The sequence below is a fragment of the Phyllostomus hastatus genome, unplaced genomic scaffold, assembly GCF_019186645.2.
Source record: "Phyllostomus hastatus isolate PE091 unplaced genomic scaffold, TTU_PhHast_1.1 phas_contig_86, whole genome shotgun sequence".
In the NCBI taxonomy this organism is placed as follows: Eukaryota; Metazoa; Chordata; class Mammalia; order Chiroptera; family Phyllostomidae; genus Phyllostomus; species Phyllostomus hastatus.
Window position 1 is genome coordinate 42670947 of NW_025333977.1, and position 26835 is coordinate 42697781.

A 26835-nucleotide genomic window follows, 5' to 3' on the forward strand; every position below is an offset into this window, starting at 1 on the left:
CCCACTGAGTACTTCTCAAGGAGCAGTGGGAGAAAACAGCAGTTTCTAAGGTTATGCTCCTTGAGTCCTGCTTTGTACACACATATGCACACACAAACACACACATGGGGGTTAGTTATCTATGCCTAAGTACATGGCAGTGTCCAGTTTTAAAACTTTTGAATCATATTTTATACTTTTCTGCAACTTGCTTTACATAGCCAACAACACACTAATTTATTCTCCTCAATAGCTATATGATACACGGAGATGCCCTACAACCTATCCAACAGCTCCCTTATTGATAGGATTCACTTGCTCGTTTTCTTGTTCTTTTTCTCCCCTTCACTTAAAAAATGTTGTAATAAATATTCTGGCCATCCTAGCCCACAAAATCTTCAGAACTGATATTTTCACTTGTGTGGAACAGCCTGTCAGGAGTCAGATCCTTGGGTCCAATAAGGCGATGTATTTTAAATTCTAATAGCTGTTGCCAAATTGCTTTCCAAAGTTCTGTTAATGACTTAAATTTCCACTAAAAATGTGTAAGAGTCCACTTTCCCTGACTCCCTGCCAGCAGTGGCTATTACTTGGTGTTAAAATTGCTGCCAAACTACTAGGGGTAAAATGGCATGTTGTTACTTTATTTTACATTTCTATGTTTCTGCTAAGTTTGAACAACTTTTCACATTTGTAATCCATGCAGATTTGCTGTCCTAGGAATTACCTCTTCAGAGTCTTTGTCTATCCTTCTGTTATTTATTGCCAGGCTGTTTTTTAGTGTTCTTTGTATATTAGAAAGATATGAATAGTCTGTCTGCTATATTTATATGCCTCCCCCAATGTGTTGTCTGTTTGTTGACCATGATATCTCTTCTTATTTAAACATGTTATTTTTACATAGTCAAATATACTAGTTTTTATAGATTCTGGTTTTCTATTTTTTGTTAAAAAAGAAGAATTTCCATATCTTTAGCCAGAGTTATTTTACTCTTTATTCCTTTACATTTTAATTCATATATATTTGTATATATTTGTATGCATATATTAGATACATTTACAATTTTATCATCTTCTAAATGGATACCCAGGCAATTGTGCAAGCACCATTTGTTAAATAGAGCATCCCTCTCCCCACGAACTGAAATACCACCTCTGTCAAATTCTCATTTATACCGGATTCTGTTTCTGGTTCCTCTGTTCTTTCCACTGGTTTCATTAGTCCTAGGTCAATACTTCATTGATTTGTTTCTAATGGTTTAATAGTATATTTTTATATCTGATTAAGCAGTTCCCCTCATGCTTGTATTCTACTTTATAAACCTTAGGGTAATTTTATCTGGCTCCATCTTTTTAAAAGTGTTAGGCTTTCATGGACATTTCATTAATTTTTTATGTTAATTTGGGGAAAAGTGGCATTCTTCCCATCAGCAAGATGGTGAGCTGACATAGGCTACTGGCTTCATCCCCAAAATCATAACAGAAAGTGTAGGCAGAAAAAAAGAATTGGAACTATCGAAGAGAGCTCCCACACACCCACAAAAACCATGAGAACACTGCAGAAAAAAGGCAGGCTGTTTTGGATTGCTGTTTACCGCAGTGGGGCGCAGCAGGTGGTACAGGAGCAGCAGCCCCAGAAGGTCAAGCAGGTCAACCCACCCATCACTGGGATCTGCAGATTTCTATGACCCAAACATTTAGCGAGGATTCATAGCATTCTGGTCTCCATTTACACACATCTCTGAAGCTGGTGTGTAGGTGCTTCCTCATGCTACTCATGACAGGGAGAGCTCAGTGCCTGTGATTTCCCTGGGGATTGCAGGTGCAGGCTGCACCAGCGCTTAGTGGTACATGGGCACCTATCCGAAAATCAGATGGCAGCAGGCAAGGAAGCCAGGTTAAATCACCTGATTCATTCATTAAGCTCTGAACCTCAGATGGCTTTTTTGAGGGGGAGCGTAAAACAAAGGTATTAGCTTAAATGATTCAAAGTCCTCCAAGTCCCTTTTTGCAAAAAAAAAATCATACAATTTTATTATTTTAAATCACTCCTATTATTTAAGAGCAATATACAAGGCATCATCTGGCTCTTGGTCAAATAGAGCAGCTATAAAAATTTTTATGAGATGATTTAAATCTAACTATATTTGATAATGTTTAAAATTATACTCATTTCCTCTTGTTGGTATAACAGATTAGCACAAACTAAGTGGATCAAACAATGCACAAGTTATCACCTTATCATTTTGTGAGTCAGAGGTCTGATATGAGTCTCTCTGGGATAAAGTTAAGATTACCACAGGGCTGAATTCCTTTCTGGAGGCTCTAGGAGAGAATCAGTTTCCTTGTCCTTTCTGGCTTGTGGAACAGCATCCACATATCCTGGTTCAAGGTCACTTCCCACCATCAAGTCAGCAAAATTATAACTCTCTTTGGCTTTTGTTCATAGTCACATCTTTCCTTGATCACAGCCCGAAAGGGTTCTCAACTTTTAGGTCCCGTGTTATAAGATTGAGCACCCCCCAGATAATACAGAGGAATACCCACACTGCAAGGTCCTTAACTTACCCTTATTTGCAAAGCCCTTATTGAAATGTAAGGGAACATATTCACAGGTTCTGCATATTAGGACGTGACACCTTTGGAGGACTATTATTTTGCCTATCACCAAAAAATATTGTTAATATATCAGGTGTGATGAAGCAATTGAAGTTATGTTTAAAATAGAAATTTGTTGCCTTAGACTGGTGGTTCAGTTAGTTGGAGTGTTGTGCCCTGCACTAGAAGGTTGTGGGTTCGATTCCAAGTCATGGCACATAACTAGGTTACTGGTTCCATCCCTGGTTAGGGTGCATACAGGAGGCAACTGACTGATGTTTGCCTTTCACATCAATGTCTCTCTCTCTCTCTCTCTCTCTCTGCTCCTCTCTCTCTGTTCCAATCTCTCTAAATCAATGAACATATCCTCAGGTGAGGATTAAAATTTTAAGTAAATAAATAAATAAAATAGAAATTTGTTTATAGCTTCTTTATTTGACCAAGTATCCAGATAACATCTAAATATTCCTTTTAGATGATATAAGGAGTGTTTTAAAATAATAATATATATTTTTATTGCAAAAATAATTCTATCTAATAATTTGGAAAAAATAATACAATTAGAAAAAAAATCACCGTTTGTCAATCTTTTTTAAAAAGACGTCTTCTGCTTAATTTTTGTCCTAAACTACTTGAAGAAAAAAGTCTTGGGCAAATATCAAAGGAATGCTACTTTTTAATATAAAGCATATTGGGCATACAACATTATATTTGTTTCAAGTGTACAAAAGAGTGACTCAACATCTACATCTCCTGATGTGGTCCTCACACTAGGTCTAGTAACTATTTGTCACTGTGCAAAAATATCACTCCATCACTTGACCTTTGTTTCTCTGAGCCAGTTTTTTCTTTTCTTTTGTTTGTTCATTTGTCTTGATTTTGTAAAATGCCCAATACACCTAAATGAAATCATGTAATATTTGTCTTTCTTTGTCTGAGTTATCTCACTTAGCATAATATCCTTTAGGTCCATCCATCTTGCCTCAAATAGCAGGATTTCTTTTTTATTGGTAAGTAATAGTCCATATATATTTATGTGTGTATGCATATACACATGTGCATATATACATATATATTACATCTTTATCCATTCATGTACTGATACACACCTAGATTGCTTTAATATCTTGGCTATTATAAATAATGCTGCATGAATATAAGGGTGTATGTATTTTTTCTATAATGTTCTCATTTTTTTCGGATAAATACCCAGAAATGGAACCACTGAGTTATATGGTAGTTCTATTTTCAGTTTTTTGAAGAACCTCCATACTGTTTTGCATAATGGCTGCACCAGTCTGCATTCCCAGCAACAATTCACAAGGATTCCCTTTTCTCCACATCTTTTTGCCAACAGTATTTGTTCCCTTTTTGATGGTAGTGGTATCTCATGGTGATTTTAATTTGAGTTTCTTCAGTGATTAGTAATGTTGAGCATCTTTTCACATATCTGTTGGCCATCTGTATGTCCTCTTTGGAGAAATGTCTTTTCATGTCCTCTTCCCATTTTTTGATCCAATTGTTTCTTTCTTTGTTTTAGCTTTGTGTAAGTCTCTTAATGTTTTTTGGATAGCAACCTCTTATCAGATATATCACCTTGAATGTCTTCCCCTATTCAATAGGTTGTCTTTTTCATTTGGTTGAGTAGCTTTCTTTGTTGGGCAGAGCTTTTTAGTTTATGAAATCCCATTTGTGTATTTTTGCTTTTGTTTCCCTTGGCTCAAGGGCACATATCCAAAAGGATACTACTAACGCTGATGTCAAATAGTTTATTACCTATGCTTTATTCTAGGTGTTTTATGGTTTAAGGATTTGTATTTAGGTTTTTAATCCATTTTGAGTTCATTTTTGTATATGGTATAAGAGAGTGACCCAGTTTCATTTTTTTACATGTATGTGTTCCATTTTGTCAATCTTAATAAAACTAATAGGTTCAGACAATAAGCATCAATGTTTCATGGGGAAATTCACAAGGAGGAACCAGGCTGTCACCATCTGGACCACTGATCACACTTAGCATCACTGAAAGTCAACACGCCGAGAATGTATGACTTCTGAGGCACATGATACACATGACACAACTCGATCTAGAAATCATCCTACATGCAATATTTTTGCATAAAGAGGTGAACCTGAACCTAATCAAGACTTTTTGAGATAACAGGCACCATAGAACTATGAGGCTGCAGGAACAGTGAAATAGTACCACAGGTAAACAGACAGACAAAGTAGAACTGATCACACTTCCTCAACAAGTCAAGAGCACAGACAGAAAAGATGGAAGGGAACACTGCTCTGCACTAAAGCAGACATAACAACTATTTGTCATGTCTGAACCTCATTTAAAAAAAGGCAAAAACACAGAAATCTGAATGTGGAATGAGTATTAGATGATACCAATGAATTGTGTAAAGTGTGGCTGGCTTGCTAATGGCTTTATGGTTACATAAGAATAATGTCCATAATTATAAAGATGTATACAAAAATACATAGAAATAAAAAGGCAATGTCTGACATTTGCTTTTACAAAATCTTCCAATGAAAATAAATACAATAAATAAATAAATAAATAAGTATATTTGTGTTTTATCCAAAGCAAAATTACTACATTGCATATATTACATTTCCAACTCAAACAAGGCAAGAGCATTCCACTAAGCAAGTACATAAATTCAGGGAATCCACTCCTATTCCAGGAAAACAAGCAAAAATGCACATGCTTCACTTGCTGGTGGTAAAATAGCAGCCTCATCTTAGAACAGCAGAAAATAACAATATAACAATTAAAAAGAATAATATAGTATCTCATTTAACCCTTATAAAGAAACTCCAAAATAAATCTTATTAACCTAATTTTAGAGATCACCCAGAGATCTCTAAAATGTAGAGATTTTACAGTACTTAATGTAATGTGCTGAGTGCTTCCTTTTCCAGAAGGAGGCTCCTATTTTGGACATCCTCAAATTAAAAAATTTTGAAAAGCCACACTATATACTATAACTGCTTCTGCGAGTCTATAATCCATGGCTTGGCACCCTCTGGATAACATTAAGCCACTGTCCACCTTGTGAACAAGAAGAAAGAAATATTGGCTGCACAAATAAGAAGAAAGGCACATTTCTTGTAGCTGAATATACCTTTTTCAGAGGACAAGATCCAGCACTGCCACTCGGCCCTGTGCTGGAAGTTCAGTTACGTGCGGAGAGTTCTGCTCTTGTCTAGAGTCGCTGCCCTCCTGGGGCCCTGAGACTCCTTATCACTGAGGGTCATGAGGGTACTCCGCTGCTTCACGTTTCAGAGTTGAAAAGAGACCCCCTTTCACGCACCATGCTTTGCTCTGGCGGTTCCTTCCACAAATCTATTAATTTACAAATTTAACAATATTTATTGATAACCTACTGTTCTAAATACTAGAAATATAAGAGTGAACAGATGGTGGAGGGCAGAAAAGTAAAAACATAAATAAAAGCTTTTCCTTCATAGGGACAAAGAATGAGGGAAGGGGATGAGAAGCACTGTGATATGGGGGTGACTGTGCAGTGGGAGGTGGGGTGCCATTTTGGATCTCATGATTAGGGAAGGTCTCTTTGAGATGACGTTTGACCAAAGACCTGAGGAAGGCGAGGGAGGGGGAACAAGAGCTGTGAATGCCCTGGGGTAGCAATAGGCATGTGTTTAAGGAACAGACATGACTACCCTGGGATTCCCAATTACCTTTACACACCTGAAAGACCTCTCTCTTTAGCTCATCTATCCCATTGAAAGGGGCATTTCAGACTTACTAGTATAAATCATTACCTTGGTCCAAATTTCTCAAACCGGGATCCGAGTCCATAATGACAGAGACGGGGGTAGCCTGAAGTCAGTCAGGGGGTTCCCTCATGGCCTTTGGCCACTTGTAAGATGAGGGGTATTAACTAAAGCACCTGTTTCCAGTAGTTAGGCTTTTACTGCATTGTCATTTTGTTGATCTTTTTCCTCCAGTCCCTCATGCTCCTATCTTCCCTTGTCTAAACACACCTGAAGATGAGCTGGCTCATCGATCAAACCCTCTAACCTCTCCTCTCTTACCCCCTCCCATTTATCACGCAGGGTATCCTTGGGGGCTCGGCATTCAGCTCTCTGCTCCCCACTAACTGCTGCTGACGGCCTTTACCTCATTAGCAAGATTTTCATCAGCAAAGAAAGAGAAGGATATTAAATCAATCAAATAATAGTCAACCATCCCAACTGGAGCTAAACTGAAAATTGGCTGAGAAGAGCCTGAAACGTGCAGGAAGCATTGTGCTTAAGTCTAAATGTGTATCTGTAAAAGAAAAAATACAAATACTTAAAAACACCTACCTAAGATTAGCTAAGGCTAAATGGGAAAAAAGAATCAATTTAAAGAACACCCAGAAAAAAAAGACCTCAAGAGCATAGGTTCTCTTTTATAAATTAGTGAGTCACAATAATTTAGGCAATAAGTGAGTAATTGTGGGATAAGGTTAACTAGGTGTTTTAAGATTGTCAAAGATCATAAATTGCAGCAAAGTAGCAGGGAGTAGGTTCAGTGTGTTTCAATATAGCAGTTAGCTCCCTGCAAATGGAGAGAGCTAAGTACTTTCATCCATGTGTGGGTCTCTGTTGTGTGAGATCATCTCTTAACATTTGCTGAGTTGGGGTTAGAACCCCAGAATGTCCGGCTGAAAGGCTCTGGGTTGAAAAGTCAGTTTCTTCATCTGTAAAATGAAGGGGTTGGAAGAGTCGAGATCAAATATCTTCCACTTCCAAGAACTCATAAAATCTAGAGAGGCTAAGTGGTGCCCAGAGGTTCACTACTGGTCTGTGCCAGACTTGGAAATTGGACTTGGCTCCCAGGATTCTCTTTATGGCTGTGAGTCCATTCTGTACTTTAAAAAATTCTGTTTAAGTTCAGCTGTTTGACAGAATGTAGATAAATAACCATCTTACCGAGCTGTAATTTTTTTTCTATTTCAATCAATTTCCATGTCAAGTAAACATAACCTCTAATGAAGGATATCAGCAGCTAAAGAAGGAACAAGCTTGAACACAGCTGAGTGTGGAGCGGCTGCCTCACACAGTAGAACACAACAGACTTGGCCTTTAGAGCCTTGGGAGCAGGAGACAATAGGTGCAATGCTTTTAGCATGCAGACTTATACAAAAGTGACCTGCAGTGGGACCTGACCATGCAAAATGCCATCCATGCAGAAAAGAACCATGACTAACTAGAAATCACTGATGTGTTTGAAAATATTTTCTCCTGAGTCCATGTTCCTTGTGACTACCAAGGGACTCCTGCACTTCTCTGGGCTGTGAGAGCAGGGTGTAAAATCACCCAGCGATGACTCAGTGGCCTGGCCAGCCCCAGCCCTGGAGATGGAGCAGTCTGTCCCTGCACTCGCAAGGGTGCTCTGATTCTCTACTCTACACCAGAGGTTCCAAATCTGAGGCCTACTTCAATTTCATATGTTGAAGTTTTTCTCTCCTCTATAATATAAGCAAAATAAAACAGACAAAAACTAGGAAAAATATTTGTAATTTACATTCCAGACAAAGGGTTACTATCTCTCATATGTTAAGAGCTTCTAAAACTTGAACAGTAAAAGAACCACAGCCCCATTGAGAAAAGGCATCCCATAAACATGTCCCCTCAGCATAGGAACAAATGTCCAGCATCACTCATGACGAGAGGAGTGCTCAGTCACGCCACAGGGTGATCCAAATGTCGGTGTGGCGGCAAAGTGGTACAGACTTTGTGAAGAGAATTTGACATCCGGGAAAATTACATATGCATTTACCCTTAATCTGTTCAGAAATCTATTTCAAAGAAACACTGGTGAATGTGAAAAGCTATTAATTGCAACAACATTCATAATCACAAAAGACAAGAAGGAACCTAAACGTCCATCAACAGATGACTGGTTGAAGGAACTATGGGGTGCTCTGCAGCTGTAAAAGAGAAGGAGAAAGGTCTTTACCTTTGTATACTGCTATGGAGCATTCTCCAAAATACTTCAAATTTAAGGGCAGTAAAGTGAAGAAGTAGAATAGAGTGTGTACATGTTTCTGTATTTGCTTAGGTTTAAAATTAGAAGGGTAAACTACAATCCAGACAAAATCATTGAAAAATTAAGGTGGAGGGGACAGGATAGAAGGTAGATTTTTCTTGTTGTCTTTTTTTTTCCTATGGTTTTTATTTGGGGATTTTGTAGATATTTAATTTAATTTTAAAACAAAATGTAAAAGCAAAAGGAAACAGATGAACATTATTGTGTAGTGACTTGTGACTTAACTACATGGAGGAATTATTTTAAAAGCTCTTAAAACAGGATAATTTGTGACTGTTTATTCCCTAGTGGAATATACCCAAAAGTTTTTTTAGAAAGTGAAATCTTAAGCAGTTTTTAATTGTATTTTTAGTAAGAGCATATTATAATTTTGAACATATATATTTAAGCAAGTAAGAAATTATAACAATGTAGTAAGAAGAACAAAATTAGGCAGAAAAAATAAAAATGCAAACAAAATTCAAGGCAGTTAAGTAAATTTGAACTAAAAATATTGATGTGAATTTATAATATTATTTCTTATTCAAAACAGAAGTATCTACAAACAATAACCAGTCCAGTTACAGTGGAAACCCCTAGTGCCCAAATTTGTCTAAATACAAGAGTTGGCAAAAGTAAGTTTAGAGTTGCTTGTATGAAAAATAATGCAATAATTAATAAATTATAATACAAGAATAAACTGTTTTGCATCCTCACAACTGCTCTTGCCCACCCCAGCATAGTCCCCACTTAGAAAAAAAGAAAAAAAAACAAGGCTTCTTGGGGAGATGGCTAACTCTAAGTCAGGGTGGAGAAAACACACAAGGTAAGGCTGCGACATGGAGCCCCGGCACAGAGCAGGAACATGTGAAGGATGACCGGAGTCACAACCGAAGGGCACAGGAGAGACCTGAAGGGGCCTCTAGTGCCGTGGCAGTGCTGTGGGAAACTGGGATCGCCGTGGAGAAGAACGACAGCAACAGATTAAAACATATCAACTATGTTAAAACTCCAGTGTTGATATAATACCAAATACAGTTTCCTTGGTCATATCTAGAGGGTGCTCGGGAAACTCATTATTTTGAAAATTAGTAAATGAAGGGAAGGACTCAATTATTTATCCTGCTCTTTTGTTCAAATATCATGGGTACTCAAATGGTTGATCACAAAAACTGCTTCTTTATAGGAGAGTCCCAGCTAATAAATGCAAAAGGTAGAACAGATTTAGCATATCACTAGTTTATAAGCCTTAATATGTACCCGAATAAGCAATAACCACTGATGGGAACTAAAGTCATTAGTTAAAATGAGTAACTTTAAAATATAGAGCTTCTCACCCAGGCTGGTGTGGCTCAGTGAATTGAGTGCTGGCCAGTGAACCAAAAAGTCACAGGTTTGATTTCCAGTCAGGGCACATGGCCTGGGTTGTGGGTCAGTTCCCCAGTTGGGGGCATGCAAGAGGTAACCAGTCAATGTATTTCTTATACATTGATATCTCTCTCCCCCTTTTTCTCCCTCCTTTGCCCTCTCTTTAAGAAGTAAATAAATAAAATTTAAAAAATATATGGAGCTTTTCAAGCTTTTATGTACATATTAATCACTTGGGGATATTGTTAAATTCTGGATTCTGTTTCAGTAGGCCTGGGATTGAGTCTGAGATGCTGCCTTTGTAACAAGCCATCACATGGTGCCAATACTGCTGGTGAGAGGGCCATACTACAAAAGAGAAAGAGAAAGCTGCCCCTGACAATGGGAAGCTGGCCTGGTATCATCAGCTTGGCCTTGGTGTTCTCCTGCTGAACATAACTTCATAGAACAACATCAGATAAGGTCATTAGTAGTCATGATGGATCAAGACAAAAACAAGATTACTGTGTAATCACACCAAAACACAAATGATGAATGCTACCAAAGCACAAAACTGTCCAAACCTCCCCCTGTCCTGGCTCTAAGTGGTTGCTACTTTGTCACCAATCATGGCTTTGGGCTCAGTCCAGGCTTCCTTCCCTCTAGATAACCATTACTGCAATGCCCAATTACTTCTGCTGCCCAAGAGCCTCAAATCCAGAGCAAAGGTCCAACTCCTTGAACCCTCCCTAAAAATCACCAAACATAAGTGCAAGTCCTATAGTAAGTTCTTTCTAACACCCTCTGAGAGCATCCTCTCTTGTTACAGCATGCAGTAAACTCATCTTGTTCCACCGCAGGTGTGTGCTGGTGGTCTCTGTTGAAATGTCAATTCAACAGTGTGGTGGATCCACCTGATGGCCAGGTCATTAATCACTGTGTGCTTCCCAATACAATGCCGTGGAGTTGCTCAGCCCCGTCTATAAAGTGTTCTTGCCATAAATAAATGAACAAACAAACTAAATCTGATTTAGTCTTCAGATTTAACCATCAGTTTACAAGAAATGCAGGGGACACAGGAGCAAATATTCAATTCAACCACAAGATAAATTGCATTTTTTCCAACAAATAAGTGACTAGACAAAAAGAAGATGAAGGGGAACATATAGTTTAAAAGAGACTCCATAGTCATATCAATCATTTGTAAGGTATAGTCCTTGTTTGGGTTTTAATTCACACAAACTACTGCATAAATTAATGATGACAGTGATAAAAAGAACAAGTGTAGGTGGGTATGAATAAAAACATTGGCTGTATTTGATAATTGCTGAAGGGTAGTAGAAATTTTTTTGAATTCTCCATATTCTTAATATGTTTGAAAAATTGCATAGTAAACAACTTTTACCATTTAATTCAATAGATCATTTTTGGAAGAAGAGAAGGTAGAAAAAATTAAGGACTGTAATTCAAAATGGCTATATATTCTAGAGAAACAAACTATCATAAATTTTAAAGAATGTTTCCCACTGCTGAAGTTGCTTTCAGATCTATCTTTTGAGAGCTATTAAAATATCCACCTGTTTTTCTTTTATTTTCTCTCTTTTTCTTTTGTAATCGCTAACAGATATGCCAACTACAAGTGAACAGGAATAAGAAATTACTACGTACTCTCAAATGATGGTTTAGAGAAACATTCAATTTAAATGTTAGATCCTTAAAAAGAGGAAAATATATTGTTTGAGCAATTACCTGGATCTGTAGCCGACATCAGTGAACCAAAAAACAAACAGTCAGTGAAATGGAAATCTCCATTTTTCAACTGGCCAGCATTCACCATAGCTTTCACAAAGCCATACATAATTAACCTGTTAAAGAGAAAAATAAGATCTTCAAACATCAACTTGAATCCTGAGCAAACCCATGCCATCATAGTTAACATTTAATCTGCTTCTCAAATAAGCATCATACACCAAGAGATCTGCAATCTTTTTGGCACCAGGGACCAGTTTCATGGGAGACAATTTTCCACAGATGGGGCGGGGAGGTCAGAGGAGGTGGGGGACAGCAGGCAAAGCCCAGGCAGTAATGCCAGTGGTGTCCACAGATGGGGAGGAGGGAGGTTGGGGAATGCCTGATTATTATACTATTCTGTTAATTCCTAGCCAGGCTAGCTGTTAGTATACTATCTAAATCTCTTGTCTATCACATCATAATTAAAAGGCCAAAGGTTAAAGATAAGGAGAGACTCTTAAAAGCAGCAAATGAAATTAGTTACCAGATGGTTGCCAGATGGAAGGAGGAGGGGGAGAATGGGTGAAGAGGTGAGGGGATTAAGAAGTACAAATCAGTAGTTACAGAATAGCCACAGGGATGTGAAGTACAGCATAGGAAATGAAGTAGCCAAAGCACTTACTCATATGACCCATGAACAATGGTGTGGGGATTGCCTGAGAGAGTGGGGCGTGCTGGGTGGAGGGGGACAACAGAGAAAAATCAGGACAACTGTAATAGCATAATCAATAAAATATAATTAAAAATAAAAAATAAATCTCTTGTCTATGAACACAACTCATTCACCTGGAAAAGGGTAACAGAATATTTTATAGTATGTTTTCAGGCAAGTAAGATAAATCTAAAGGGTATAAAATAATGGGCACGGACAATAGGGGGGACTGACTGTGGGAGTGGGGAGGACAGGGGAGGGGAGGGCAATGGAGAAAAAGGTGGGACAACTGTAGCTGAACAACAATAGGTAAAAAATAATCTGTCAAATACAGCATAGCAAATCATGCTCACAAATACATTGCCTCGGTTGACATTGGTAAATAGATTGCTTTTCGGTTTTCATTGTTTTGCCTGCCAGGGATGTCTGAAAGGGTTTAAATTTCTAGTCTGTCAATTGCAATGAGAAGGATGTTGGCCACTCACAGGGCACCCAGTGAGCCAGTTACCTCACGATAGATGTGACTCTACTGCCTCGGGTGTCAGGACACTTCTGCAATGTCAGAGCTCTTGTCACTTGAACATACTGTTGAGAATGAATCCTGAAATGGTTACATTTGGATCTTGCAAGAGAAGCCGGTTTTTGTTTTTTCAGATTATAAGGTTTATAAGCTTACCAAACCTATTGCATAGAATGCAAATTGCCTGTTTTGTTCATCATTTGCCACTCTGTAGATTTTCAATCATACTTATTTAGTTGACTGATAGATTTTGCTAAACCCTAGTAGAGGACACACAGAGGTTGGTGAACCAGACCACAGTGAAATCACTGTGAGGGATGGTAAGAGGCCTTAGAAATTAGACCCTCAGTTGCAGGTGAGTGCTTCAATATTCACATGCATGTAAAGTTAGTTTCTTAAAAATGTTCTAAGGTTGCAAGCATGGCTAAAAAGGCTCGAAATTGGATGTGAGAAATTATAATGTCAAAGAAAGTGCAGATATTTCAAATTTGTTAGGAAAAATTTCTCTGTGAGAAAATATTTCAGATATACTTTCATTTAAATCCAGATTTGGCCACTCACTAACTATATGATTTTTAGGACATTACTAAACTTTCTGAGTTTCAATATCCTTATTCATGAGGTAGGGATGACAAGAATAGTTAGCCATGAAGTTGTTTTAAGGATTGTCTGAGATAATAAACACTTGTTTTCTGGCATATAGCAAATTTTCAAAGGGAGTATTATTACTGGTAATAATAAGGATCAAAATAGGTAATATTTACTTACTATTTCTATTATTCACATTTTAACTCATTTATCCACACATCCACCCTATAAAGTAGATACTATTTGTATTTTACAGATGAGAAAACTGAACACAGTGAAGTCAGATCATTTGTTCAAGGTAACAAATTACTATTAATTTGTGAAACCCAGATGTAAACTGTGGGGATTTGCCTCTACTGCCCAAGTTTTAACTACCACACCATATTCCCTAGATGAACAGTTCTATATTGTACATTATATGTTACCTCATAGAATATATTCACAACTCCCCCATTAGGTGGTGGCTGGAGGCAGTACAAAAGAACAGCAAGGGGTTATCCCTAAGAAGTTGGAAATAATACTACTCTCTGAGTTGACTTATTAAGACAACCCACAGCCATTTGGAACTGAGAGATGCAACATTTCTGTGAAGAGTGGGGATTGTAGTAGGGGAGACTGAATCTTTGCTGGGCTGAAGGTATTAACATATCAGAAAGACCCATCAGTAAATGAATGGATCAGAAAACCGTGGTACATTTACACAATGGAATTCTATGCAGCAGAAAGAAAGAAGGAGCTCCTATCCTTTGCAACAGTATGGATGGAAGTGGAGAGTATTATGCTGAGTGAAATAAGCCAGGTGGTGAAAGACAAATACCATGTGATCTCACCATTAACAGGAACCTAATTAACAAAACAAACAAGCAAGCAAAGCATAGCCAAAGACACTGAAATAGAGAACAGGCTGACAGTGACCAGAGGGGAGAGGGGAGGGAATAATGGGGGAAAAGGTGAAGTGTTTACAGGAACAATTATAAAGGACACATGGGCAATAACAAGGGGGGGCTGGAAACAGGGGAGGGAGGTGGGAATGGCTGAGGTGGTGGGGAGGGGTGGGGGAAAAGGCAGAAAACTGTACTTGAACAACAATAAAAAATGTTTAAAAAATAAAAATATATAAAAAAGAAAGAAAGACTGTGCTTTGGGACATAGTAGTGGTTGCCAGAAAGAGGCAAGTGCAAGACCCCTCAATTGTGGCACCTCATTCACACTTATCCTGGGAGTGTCTGCTGGTTATCAGAGTATGCAGCCTTTTGGCAGTCATCAGCCAGCTTCACTCAGCTTATTTGTTCATTCAATAGACATTTATTGAATCCCTCCTGGGTGTCAGACTCAGTCCAAGGTGCTTAAGATACATCAGTAAACACACACACACACACACACACACACACACACCAAGATCCCTGCATGCATTTTAGCAAGACAGACACCAACAGCAATAATCACAGATTTGAATCATATCAGTCACCCTCATCACTCTCTGAATGGGAACCAACAGGTCCAACCAATACTGGGACATTCTGTACAGCCACCACATTACCTTGGAAATGCTCTCAGACAGTCAGGCATCCCTTCCTCCCCACTGGGGTCAGCCCTACTTCACCACAGTTCTTTCTCGTTTGAGCTACTTCTCAAATATTGAGCTCCAACAGACTTTGGAATCAACACGAACTTTATGACATGTAACTGAATTTCTGAATTTTATACCCATTAGTTAATTTTACAGGAATTCCTAATGGGCTAGGAATCTGAGGCTCATAATTAAAATGACTTGCCTCATATTGTATAGAAGCGATTAAACTGTGTAAATAAAATATATATGCAGTATACTACCCAGGCTTGGCAAGGTTATACTAGAAGCCTCATATACTATTGATGTGGATGAAATTAATTGCTTCCTGTGAACTTATATCAAAAAATATAATATGAACCAAAAGGTATTTATTCAGATTATTTCTGATTACTATTATTTATGAGTAAAAATTCAAAACAATCTAAATATGTGTGTGTATATATGTGTGTAATATATATATGTGTATACACACACACACACACACACACATCTGCCCAGAAAAAATCTAACCATTGTTAATATAACAAGAACAGTTTGTGCAACATCAGTGTAATCTGTTAGCCAAGGAGAGCAGACTGGAATGTGCATGTGTGAACAATGACAACTTCACGGTACTAGTCTGTGGGGGTGATAGACACTGCTGAGTGAGCATATGTATTACACGGCCATGGCATTCAAAATGACTGAGTGAGTAGAGCAATGAATCTGCATCAGGTTTTGTGTTAAGCTAGAATATTCCTCTGCAGAAACTATTTCAATGATTTAGAAGGTCGTAGCTATGGGCATCTTGTGACTGGCAGCTTCATCATGATAACATGCCTGTTCATGTAGCACGTCTCGTGCAGAGTTTTTTGGTGAAACATCAAATCACCCAGGTGACTCAGACCTTCTACTGCCAAGATTTGGCGCTCTGCCACTTCTGGCTTTTCCCAAAACTAAAATCACCTTTTAAAGGGAAGAGATTGCAGACTGTCAGTGAGATTCAGCAAATATGACGGGGTGGCTGATGGTGACTGGGAGAACTGTGTGGGGTCCCAAGGTGCCTCCTTTGAAGGGGGCTGAAGCGTCATTGTCCTATGTACAATGTTTCTTATATCTTGTATGTTCAGTAAATGTCTCTATTTTTCTATTACAAGACTGGAAACCTTCTGGACAGACCATACATATATATAAAGCCCAGTTCAGTACAAGATCAGTATGGTCATTGTTACCAATAGGCATTATCACTAATAATTATAAGCCAGTAATTAGTGTGAACCTACTATGTCCAGGCACTCTCTTATAAATTGTAGTTATTGTCATTGTTGTTACATTATTATTAAGAAAAACTAGTTATAACTATTAGACTGGCCAAAATGTCCACTAAATTTTTTTCCCATAAGATGGTTCCAGTAGTGCCTAGTTGTCTTTAATGTCATTTGAAACTATTTTGTGAGATTGTATTGTGACAGCTGTCTATCAACGTACATTAAAAAAACATCAACACTGGTGAATTTCTGTATAGCTATTTTAATATTGAAGATGGAAAATATGCAACATTTTCAGCATATTCTGCTTTATTATTTCAAGAAACATAAAAATTCAAGTGAAACACTGAAAAAGATTTGTACAGTGTATGGAGAAGGTGCTATGACTGATCAAATGTATCAGAAGTGGTTCGCAAAGTTTTGTGCTGGAGATTTCTCACTGGACTATGCTCCATGTTTGGGTAGACCAGTTGAAGTTCAGAGCAATCAAACTGAAACATTAATTGAGAAAATGAACATTATCCCAAGTGGGAGATAGCCAACATACCCAAAATATCCAAATCAATAAAGTTACTGGTGAAAATGAAGAATGTGTCTTTTTTTACAGAAAAAAACACAGACTTTTTGGCCGACCCAATATAACAACTAAGAGGCTAAAAGATGAACAAATTAAGTCAAGATGGCAGAGGAGATGGACATTGTGCTCACCTTTTCCCATGACCACATCGAAATTACAACTAAATTACAGAACAATCAACGTGGAGAACCATTTGAAGACTAGCTGAACAGAAGTTCTACAGCTAAGAACATAAAGAAGAAGCAATGTCAAGACTTGTAGGAGGGGCAGAGAAGTGAATAGGTTGACCGCACACCTACATGTAGTTGTTGAAAGTCAGGAGGGGTATCTCAGCTGCAGAGACCTCCATACCAGTGCCAGGAAGAGAAGCCTACAAACAATCGAGCTATAAAAATCAGCAAGGATTCCATCTGTCCAAGCAAGGCAGAAGCCTGCTAGAAATACAAGCATCCTCTTAAATGGCCTGCTCCCAAACGATTGCTCATAGCCACTCACCCTGGGCTCTGGGGGCACCAGAGACATAAAGGGAGAAACTGAGTTGTGTGGCTGCAGGGTGAGGTCTGAGGGCATGACTGCCATTGTCCCTGTGTTGAAACCTCCACCTTCACACCCAAATCTTAATCTAAACTAGCTGAAGAACACCACTAACTCCACCCTGTGACTCCTGAGACACCAACCCATTACAACAGGTCACAGGACCCAGGTAGGTGGCTGCTGGATTCAGTGTAAATGTGACTTTTGCTGAGTGGCCTCAGGCACAGCACTGGCACCAAGGCTGAATCTGCATTAACCTGGTAGACACCACTCACCTCACCCTGGTGACTCTCTGAGACCCTGCCTGCCTCACCGAACTCCCATACCACCCAAGGTTCTTTCAGTGGCTGAGCCATACAGGTAGCAGGCAGCAGGCAGCAGGCAGCAGGTCTCAGGTAGCCCCATGCCTTTTGCTGACCTGCCTTCGGCCTAGTACTAGTGACAGCTGACCTTGGATCCTAGCGTGGCTTTCCCATGCACATCCAGGTCCAGGTAGGAAGCTACCAACTGTGCGGTAGCTTTGTAGCACCTGACAGATAGTCCCAGTTTGGAAAAAGGCAGCATCTGACATTAGCCTACAATAGAGCCCCTCTCAAGAGTCTTCAAAACCAACACATCTAGAGTTTGGAGACACAGCTGTGTGGACCAGTTCCATTACATGTCAGAAGCACCATATCTCTGCCTATGAAAGTGTGTGAAACACTCTGCAGTGGGAAAACCCAGCACCAGCAGACTCTGGGAGCAATGTGTAACTTAAAGTCTGCATCTAGATTTCCAGTTTCTGTACCCAAACATTTTCCTTTGGATAAGTATCTTTCCCTATTTGTTTGTTTGCACTTTATGGATAGTGTCAATCTAATTATAAGCTACTGGAAACCTCATAAATTCTTTTTTTTTCAGCTTTATTGAGATACAATTGATATACAACATTATATAAGCTTAAAGTATGCAATGTGATGATTTGATACATGTATAGATTGCAAAATGGTCATCACCACAAGGTTAACACATTCATCACCTCACAGTTACAACTTTTCTGTGTGTGTGAGATCTACTCATTTAGAAACTTCCAAATATACAACATAGTATTGTTAACCAACCCAAACCCCTGTCTCCAGCAACCACCAATCTGTTCTCTGTTAATATGAGAAAGCTGAATTTCTGAATGGGATTGGAAAGGTCTGCTAGCCAAGTTCATTGATTTATTCATTCATGCATTCATTAATTTACTCATTAACACATTCATTCAACAAATAATTTTCAATACACATAATTCAGGGAGCTAACATTTTGTTGAGATAGCCAGACATTTAATAGCTAATTTATGTTTTTTTTATTTCATTAATACCATGATTAATTTCTCTAGAGAGAAGTATACAATGCACATGTGCACACTCCTGCCAGCTGGGACCATTAAAGGGAGACTCTATTTTATGGGAGAGATCACAAGGTCAATTTCAGAAATGTTGACATTGAGGAGCGATGAGGCTGTTGGGTATACAAATTTGGACCCCAGCCAGGGCTTTGTTCAGGAGACAGATCTGAGAGCAGACACAGTGCAGTGTATGCTATTACAGTGTTGGGTTGGTGAAAGTCTGAAGAGAAGGTACAGTGGAAGAAGGCCCATGACTGAGGACTGGGGAACTCCAGCATGTGAACATGAGAAAGAGGCAATGAAAAAGCTGAGAATACTAATAATCAGTCCACAGGTACATGAGTGGAAATCTAGTAGAGTGTCACAGTGATCAAGGGAAAGAAATGTTTCAGGAAGAAGAGAATAATGAGTATAGTTGAATGTTGCCAAGAAGGCCATTTATTTTTGTGTCATTTCAAGTGTGGGGCAGCAGGATTAGAATGGATAGAGAGCCTGAGGAAAATGAGGAAATTGAGGTGGGCAACATACCCAAATCTTCTGAGTTTGGCTGTGAGAGAAGCCAGTTCTGTCTCCAGAAAGAGAAAGATTATTGAGGTGAGGCTTGAGTTGATCATAAAGACATGAAGAAGAAGCTGAAACTCACCTTTCGTGGGGGCTCACTAACAGGGGTGCCAAAATGAAAATTCTGCTTTGTCAATATGAATTGCATGAGGTGGAGAGTCTGACTTTGGGTGTAATTACAGGGGCCTTGAAGGGCCTGTAAATGCATGGGCTCCTGGAGGTATCTAAGGGGTGATGTTCCTCTTTTGCCACTGTTTCTCACCTTTTTTAACATTTATTATCATAAAAGCCTTTACCAAGAAATGTAAAGATAAATCACACATGATTTCCACTCTCAGGAAGGAGAGACAAGTCACCTACATAAACAGAACATGTGATAGAAAGGGCTAGTTGTCCTAGGAGAGGTGCAGGTCAAGGTCACTGACTTCCTGGAGAAGCAGCTCTCTTTAGCTGGGGATTCAGGCAAGGCTTTTGAAAAGAAGGTGGCAAATCAGCTGAACCTGAAATACACATCCAAGTAAGGACATTGCTGGCAATATTGTCTCTATGTTAGGTGTTCCAACTACTGATTTATTTTTCCAGCATGCAAAACTTTTCCTACTGAATGTGGTTTGTTCTTGAATCAGTACAAAATCCAACGGACAAACAAACAAAATCCCTCCTTTGGCAATCCAGGGAACCATCAGCCATCTGCCACCCACTGCAGAGATGAGGGGGGAAAGGCCTGTCCAGACTGAGCCATGGCCCCACTTAGGGCTCTCACTTCTGCGCCCAGGAAGCCCAGAAAGCCTGTAGGCTCTGTGGTAGCTGAAGCAGGTACTCAGATCTCATAATGCTAGATGACCCTTTAGGTCCATTCTACTTTTTCGACCAGTCTCAAGTCTGTTTCTTCTGTTTCATTGAAGATCAGGGAGAAGCAGCAGATCAAATAGTCAGGGTGGCTTGTGGGCATTTTACAAATGGGGATCAGATAAGGCCCCACTCAGCTTAGCTATAGTGACAGGTGAGCCCCTGTCCAGTTCCTATGTCAGATATCTTGCACAAGGAACTCGGAAGACTGCATTTTGCTGGCCCTTCATCTTCTCTCCTCTGAAAGGAGTGGAGGGTAACAGGCTTTGTAGGAAGGTGAAGTTTGCATACAGTGATACTATCCTCAAGTGTAAAGAGGAGGCTGGTTAGGAAGTGGGGTGGGGGCAGGAGGAGGGGAGCAATGAAAGGAGGGTTCATTGCCAGGGGCATAAGTGTGTGTCGAGGTTGCAAAATTCTAACTCAGGGCATTTGACCACACAAAAATTTTGTTTGCAACAGCCAACAGCAAGATAACCACACTACATGCACAATCTTTGATCCTGATTTCTGCTCTCCCCTTAGCAGCCAGCTGTCCATGGAACCTTGATACTTCTAGAGGTTTCTATCTGTTGTGTAGAGGCTCTCTGGCCCTGAGATTCTACTAAGACTAAATGTGGGGGAAGAGGGGAGGGAACAAACACTTGAGCATTTGTTGAGTACCTACTCTATGCTGGGCCCCATGCTATGCATTTACACATTTTTAAATCTACACACACATACACACACACACACACGAGTTGGGCAGCCATTATAATTCTTATTTATAAACTAGGAAACCTAACAAATGATAGAACTGAGGTTTAAACATGTTTCATTTCTATTTTTTTGCTATTGAACACTAAGTAGAAAATTTAAGATATCTTTGTTGTGACTTCTGAAATTTACAAAGCCAATACTATGTTCTTTGTTCCTGTTAGACTGCCTCTGACAGGATACATAATGGGACCCGCTCTTCAAGGCTTAGGAGTGTGACCCAGAAGACCTTCCTTTTAGGCATCTAATTTGGCTGCAAAAGCATATGGAAAGCATCATGCCTTCCATGATTTTCCCTTTGAGCTAGCTCTACATCTGGCTTCCTTTAGGCCTAGAAGTAGCCATTGGTTTTTTTTTTTGGGGGGGGGGAGGTTTGGTGGTCAGGGGGGTACTACAGAGAGGAGGTTGTGATGAAAAGCATTGTTTTTTAACCATGGCTGGGGTCCATGGTTCTGGGGTGTTGGGACCCCTGGAGCCCCTGGAATGAAATTGAGTCCCTTTCCCAAATAGTCTGCTGCCCACTCGCCACCTTCCTGGACTTCCTTTGGAGGCTTTGGGCACCCCTGCACTTCTGTGCTGAGTCCTGCTCCCATTGCAGCCTGTGCAGTTACCACCAGGAATTCAAGCTTCCCTTCTGTAAACTACCTCAAGGTTCTTGGGAGAAATGTGATCTAAATCCCAGGTGTGAATGTGGGATGGGCATTAGGTACAATGCTGACATGAGGTAAGAGGCAGCGATCCACCACTGAAAGAGAAACTGAACGCAGGTGAGAACAGAACTGGGCATTTTGATTGCATATCTGCTCATATACATGCTGCTGGCACATTCAGGGCTGAAAGACACCACTTCTGAGAAGCCGGGGAGGAACACTGGAGGCAATTTGGAGCTCAGCCATGCTAAATGATAACCTGTTGGGCAAATCTTGTCAGCCTGCACTAGCAGCCTGGGAAGTGTGCCGTCCCCACCCACCACATTCTCTGAGAAATCTGAGCTCCTCACCTCTCTCTAGTTTCTAGTCATTCTGCCTTCTCTGTTTTTCAGTAAAACAGGCTCATTGCTCACTGTACATAATCACTTATCTCTTGCTTCCATCCCTCTATCAACTTGTGGTATCCACACTGCCCATCCTATGATGTGGTTCATAAAGCTCTTTTCTGCATGTCATCCAGGTCCAAAATTCCACCCATACAATCTTCATGTGCCCATCTTACCTGACTAATTCGAAGAGAGATAGCACATCTGGGCTGTTCTGCCTTCCCCCCTCTCTGTTCCCATCCACATTGTACGTACACATTACTCAGCCTTGCTAGATCCTAAGAAGCAGACACGGCTCTGTCCTCTAGGAGCTCACTGAGTAGGAGGAGGGATAAGCAATGTATGTAAATAAGTGAACTATGAAGTGAAAAGTTATAGGTTCATGGAGGAGGCTAAGATGAAGTGATACAGAGTTCAGAGGAGGAAGGGAAAACCACAGTCTGGGGGAAGAAGGCATTGGAGGTGAATCTTTCTTGCAGACAGATGAGGTCAGACATGGCCTGTGATGAGGAGGAGAAATAGAGGCAGTCACTACAGGAAAATGTAACATGAGCCACCAAAACAAGCAGGTGGTAACAAGTGAGGTGTTGACAGGAAAATTTAGATAATCCAGTGTGATGGTTTCTTCTCGTGTACATTGCTATATATTCTAATTCAGTGGTTCTCAAGTTTTGCTACATATTAAACACATAGGGAACTTTGGAAGTCATAATGCCCAGGCTATATCCCAGACCAAGTGTATCAGAACCTCTGTAGGTGGGGCCCAAGCATTGGTAGTCTTAAAGTTCTTCCATTGTACCAGCATGCAGGCAGGATCCAGAACAAGTGTTCTAGATCACCTGGAGAGCAGACATCCTGCATTTTTAATGACTTCCAGGTGGTTCCAATGCCTCGGATCCCAGCTCCATATAGGAAACACTAAATGAGGACCATGTCAACCAAGTACAACCCCTCAGCCACCTGTGTGCATCCTGGTCCTGATGGTAAATTTCTTAAGGGGGCAGCACTTTGAATTCACAAAGGGAGCTTGCCTGAGTTTCTCTTATGGACAAGTACCTAATGCCTCTTTCTTGGGGACTTGGTCTTCCTGCTGGTTTGTGGAGGACAGACAAGGATTATTGAATAGCATGTGAAAATTCAAAGTGCTACTACCTCTTGGCTCCAATTTGGATCTCCTTGTATAACAAAATTTTAAAAAGAGGAGAGGAAGAAGGTGTGGGAAAATGTCTCACCCACCAAAATATATAGTCCAACAGAGCTGCATTATGCTGTGACCTGGAGCTCTGCAGAGGCAGTTTTCTAAGTACAGAGCCCACCCTTTCTGGGCACGGGAAAGGAGCTGCAGTGTCACCTGGGCTTTATAACATCTGAGCCTGCTCACTGAAAAGTCCTACTGACTCTTCAAAACTGGTAAAAGGATTTGTCATGCTTTTCTTTCTAAATATTTTTTAAACACTAACAGAAGTTGTGTGTTTGTTAAGGGAATAGTGTGCCAGTTAAATAAAACAACAGGTAACTTTGTTTTGGGCTGAACTATCAGCTCATAAGATCTGATCAGCAACACAAATACATATGTACATGCATGTATGTATGTGCATGTATATGCACACATATATTATATATAACATACTCTTATGTATACATATACATTTTGATTAATAACAAGTAAGAAACTTATACAAAGTACCTGAAAGTATGAAATTCATCCAGGCTAAAATAGCTAGAGGAGCCCACTGCTCTGTACATGCAAGCCCTTGGCCACCACTTTTCACCTCCAAAACCACAAGTATGATTATTCCCTCATTTGCATTCACCCTTCCTGTGGGTGCATAATATCAAACATTAATCTCCTCCATAGGTGAAGGAATTGCTACAAGGAGCTTAGAGGCCTATCGACCACCTCACAGTGTCTGCTCCCCCATTCTTCCTCAAGTGTGAAGCATTGTTTGGAATCAGTTGTTTTTATCAGGGGGGAAAGCTTAAAAATTATTCAACCCAGAACCCCTATTTAAAAATATAGAGCCCTGGCTTGGGTGGCTCCGTGGATTGAGTGCTGGCCTGAGAACCAAAGGGTCACTGGTTCAATTCCAAGTCAGGACACATGCTTGGGTTGCAGCCAGGTCCTCAGTGGGGGGTGCATGAGGGGCAACCACACATTGATATTCCTCTCCCTTTCTCCCTTCCTTCCCCTCTCTCTATAAATAAATAAAATCTTTAAAAAATATATAGAAACCATGAGCCATCCAGGCTAATGGCTTGGTCAAAATCACACAAAACCCAAATGGTAGCAGAGCCAAGGCTAGAATGCCAATTTCCTCCTAAAGTGATTTCACCAAAACTGGAATTTCAGCAAAGGAAATAAAGTTTGGGATGTGAATATAACTTCCCTGATTTATTATTCCCACAAAAAATTTCCCTAAAGCACAATTATGTTCTTCAGCTGTACCATCTGGAACCCTAAAACCAGTTGCTGGCTGCGAAAGAAGGTAAACAGCAAAAAAATGCAACTAACTCTCTGGATTTCTCCCAATCAGATCAATTTTCCAGCAAGTAGCAAGCTCATAAATAATTTAGATGTGTAAAACATATTTAGTCCAAATTAAGATGTTACAGTATTTACTGTTTGATTGATAGCTTTAAAATATATTATCATTATTGGTGACACGATACAATGAAAATGAGTGATGGAAACCAAACATTAATTCCTTGCCCTGATTCTTATTTCTCAACCATGCCTACATATTTTGAAAACTTTTTTATCTTGAATGGAGAGCTTCGAATGGCCTATTTTGCCTAGGATGCGTGTAATGCAAGTGTTACTAGAAATTTCTTTGTAGTTGTAAAGTGAATGTCTTTTGTAATATTTCAAATCACTTTTCAGAGCAGACACTTTTTTTCCAATAACAAGTTTATTCACTAATCAAACATAGAAAAAAACACCAAGTGCTTTAGAAAATAAGAAAGCAATAAAATATTTACTCCCATAAAGTAAATACTTGCTTATAGGTGCCTAGCTTTGAGCTCTTCACCTCCCCAGCAGCACAAACAAGTACCTGTTTAAGAAGATCATTTGGGTTGTGCAATCTTGATTCTCCCTGGTGTCCCTGGCATAATATTAACTGACCAGACTTCATGGCTAGATATACATGGGGACAGCCTGACCAATCTGAGGAAACTTTGCTGACATCGCCCAGTCATCCAGGCTATACAACAGCACACATTTGGCATAACTCCCTCTTTATCAGTGTCCCTGTTTCCCATCTGCTAACCCCTATCCACTTGACACTGTTCACTGGCTTTACACTATTAGGAGTTGAACTGAAGTGTGGACAGTTCTGCGAGTCCCCATATTGAATGGGCTTTTAATGCACCTGTAAGTCAGAACCCGATGGTAACCACCATCTGCAGGTGAATGCCAAATAAGTGAACCAAAATTTAATGATAAGATTACTTAAGAATGCTGTTCCTCTGGGGGATAAATCACATGCTCTTATCAAGTGTGATTTTATCTTCAAAGACACAACATGGAACACAGGTGGCAAACACAAGGCCCTCGGGCAGAATCCAGCCCTCCACCTTATTTTATCCGGCCTGGCACCTTGTTTCTACCCTGCAGCAGCACCGAGCTCTCACTTAACTGTTAAGGAGTAGTTACATTTATACAGTCCTAAAATTATATTTGGCCCTTTGAAGGCAACTGCGAGGCTGATGTGGCCCCTGGTGAAGATGAGTTTGACACCCCTGACATAGAAGGAATAGTGCCTTCTTCTTTATAAACACGAGTTTCAAGGGAAAAGAAAGGAATGAAGGTTATTTATTAAGCCATCCATTTTTTCACTGATGCCCACTATCTGCCGCACACTCCACCATACACAAATACCAAGCACTTGGCACAAAATGGAAAAAAAAGGTAACGAGCACTCTGCCTGGGCCCACAGAGAAACAGGAGACTTACAATTTAGTGTGGTGTCTCTGCCAATTTGTAGCTCTCCAACCATTGGCAGTTAACCTAGCTCATCTTTTCCTTAGTTTCTTTGTTCATAAAATAGGCATAATAATAGTTCTCCTTTATGTTATTACCAGAGAATCACTGCTAAATGATGCAAGGGGCTCTTTAATTCTTCTAGCTATCACCTTTGTTGGAAAACACAAAAGGCCATTTAGCATTAATGTCCCCTCAGAGAACCAGTGAACTCTGAAAAGCTCAGATTTGGAGCTGTTAAGAGAAGGCTTTAAGAAGTTGTTTTCAACATAGAAATGTACATTTTCATCTAATTTCACTATAGAAGTTGCCAAGACCTATTTGGAAAGAGTAATGTGATTTAAATGATTCCTCATGCTGGGTCCAGGGTTGTTGGCATGGTGCACATGAGGGAGACCACCACTCTCAACGCCACCACATCCATTCCAGGTCCCCTTGAAGGGCGTATCTGTAGGTGAGTAGTTAAGCTGAAGATGGCGAAGGCAAGTTTGCCAGGAAGTCACAAATAGCTTAAGAGGCTTAGTCACCCACATAAGGAAAATATTCAAACTAATATCACAAAATCCCTAAGTTCCATTGAAGTGGCAAGGAGAAATAATAAGAGAAGGCAGATCTATGGTAACAGAAGCAGCAAAGGGAAAGAGGCCTGGATCATCAGAAGTGTATTTGTGCTGACCTTGAGACGTACTAATCTGCTGTATTCAACACTGGCCAGATCTCAGTCTTTCATTTGAACACCCCATTTGGAAAATATCTCCTAAGATGCAGAGGGATCAGAAGCAAGTTAGATGCTGAGAGGCATGGAGCTGGGTTTACCAGCA

The 26835-nt window shown here is 39.8% G+C and overlaps 1 protein-coding gene across 1 annotated transcript in view; it reads right to left on the reverse strand.

The window, feature by feature from the left end:
• SLC9A9 (solute carrier family 9 member A9) overlaps positions 1 to 26835 on the reverse strand; it is a 528656-nt gene that overhangs the window by 382456 nt on the left and 119365 nt on the right. Inside the window, exon 5 of the mRNA XM_045851938.1 lies at positions 11726 to 11841. Within this exon, the coding sequence (XP_045707894.1) occupies positions 11726 to 11841 (116 nt within the window). The remainder of the gene's footprint in view (positions 1 to 11725; positions 11842 to 26835) is intronic.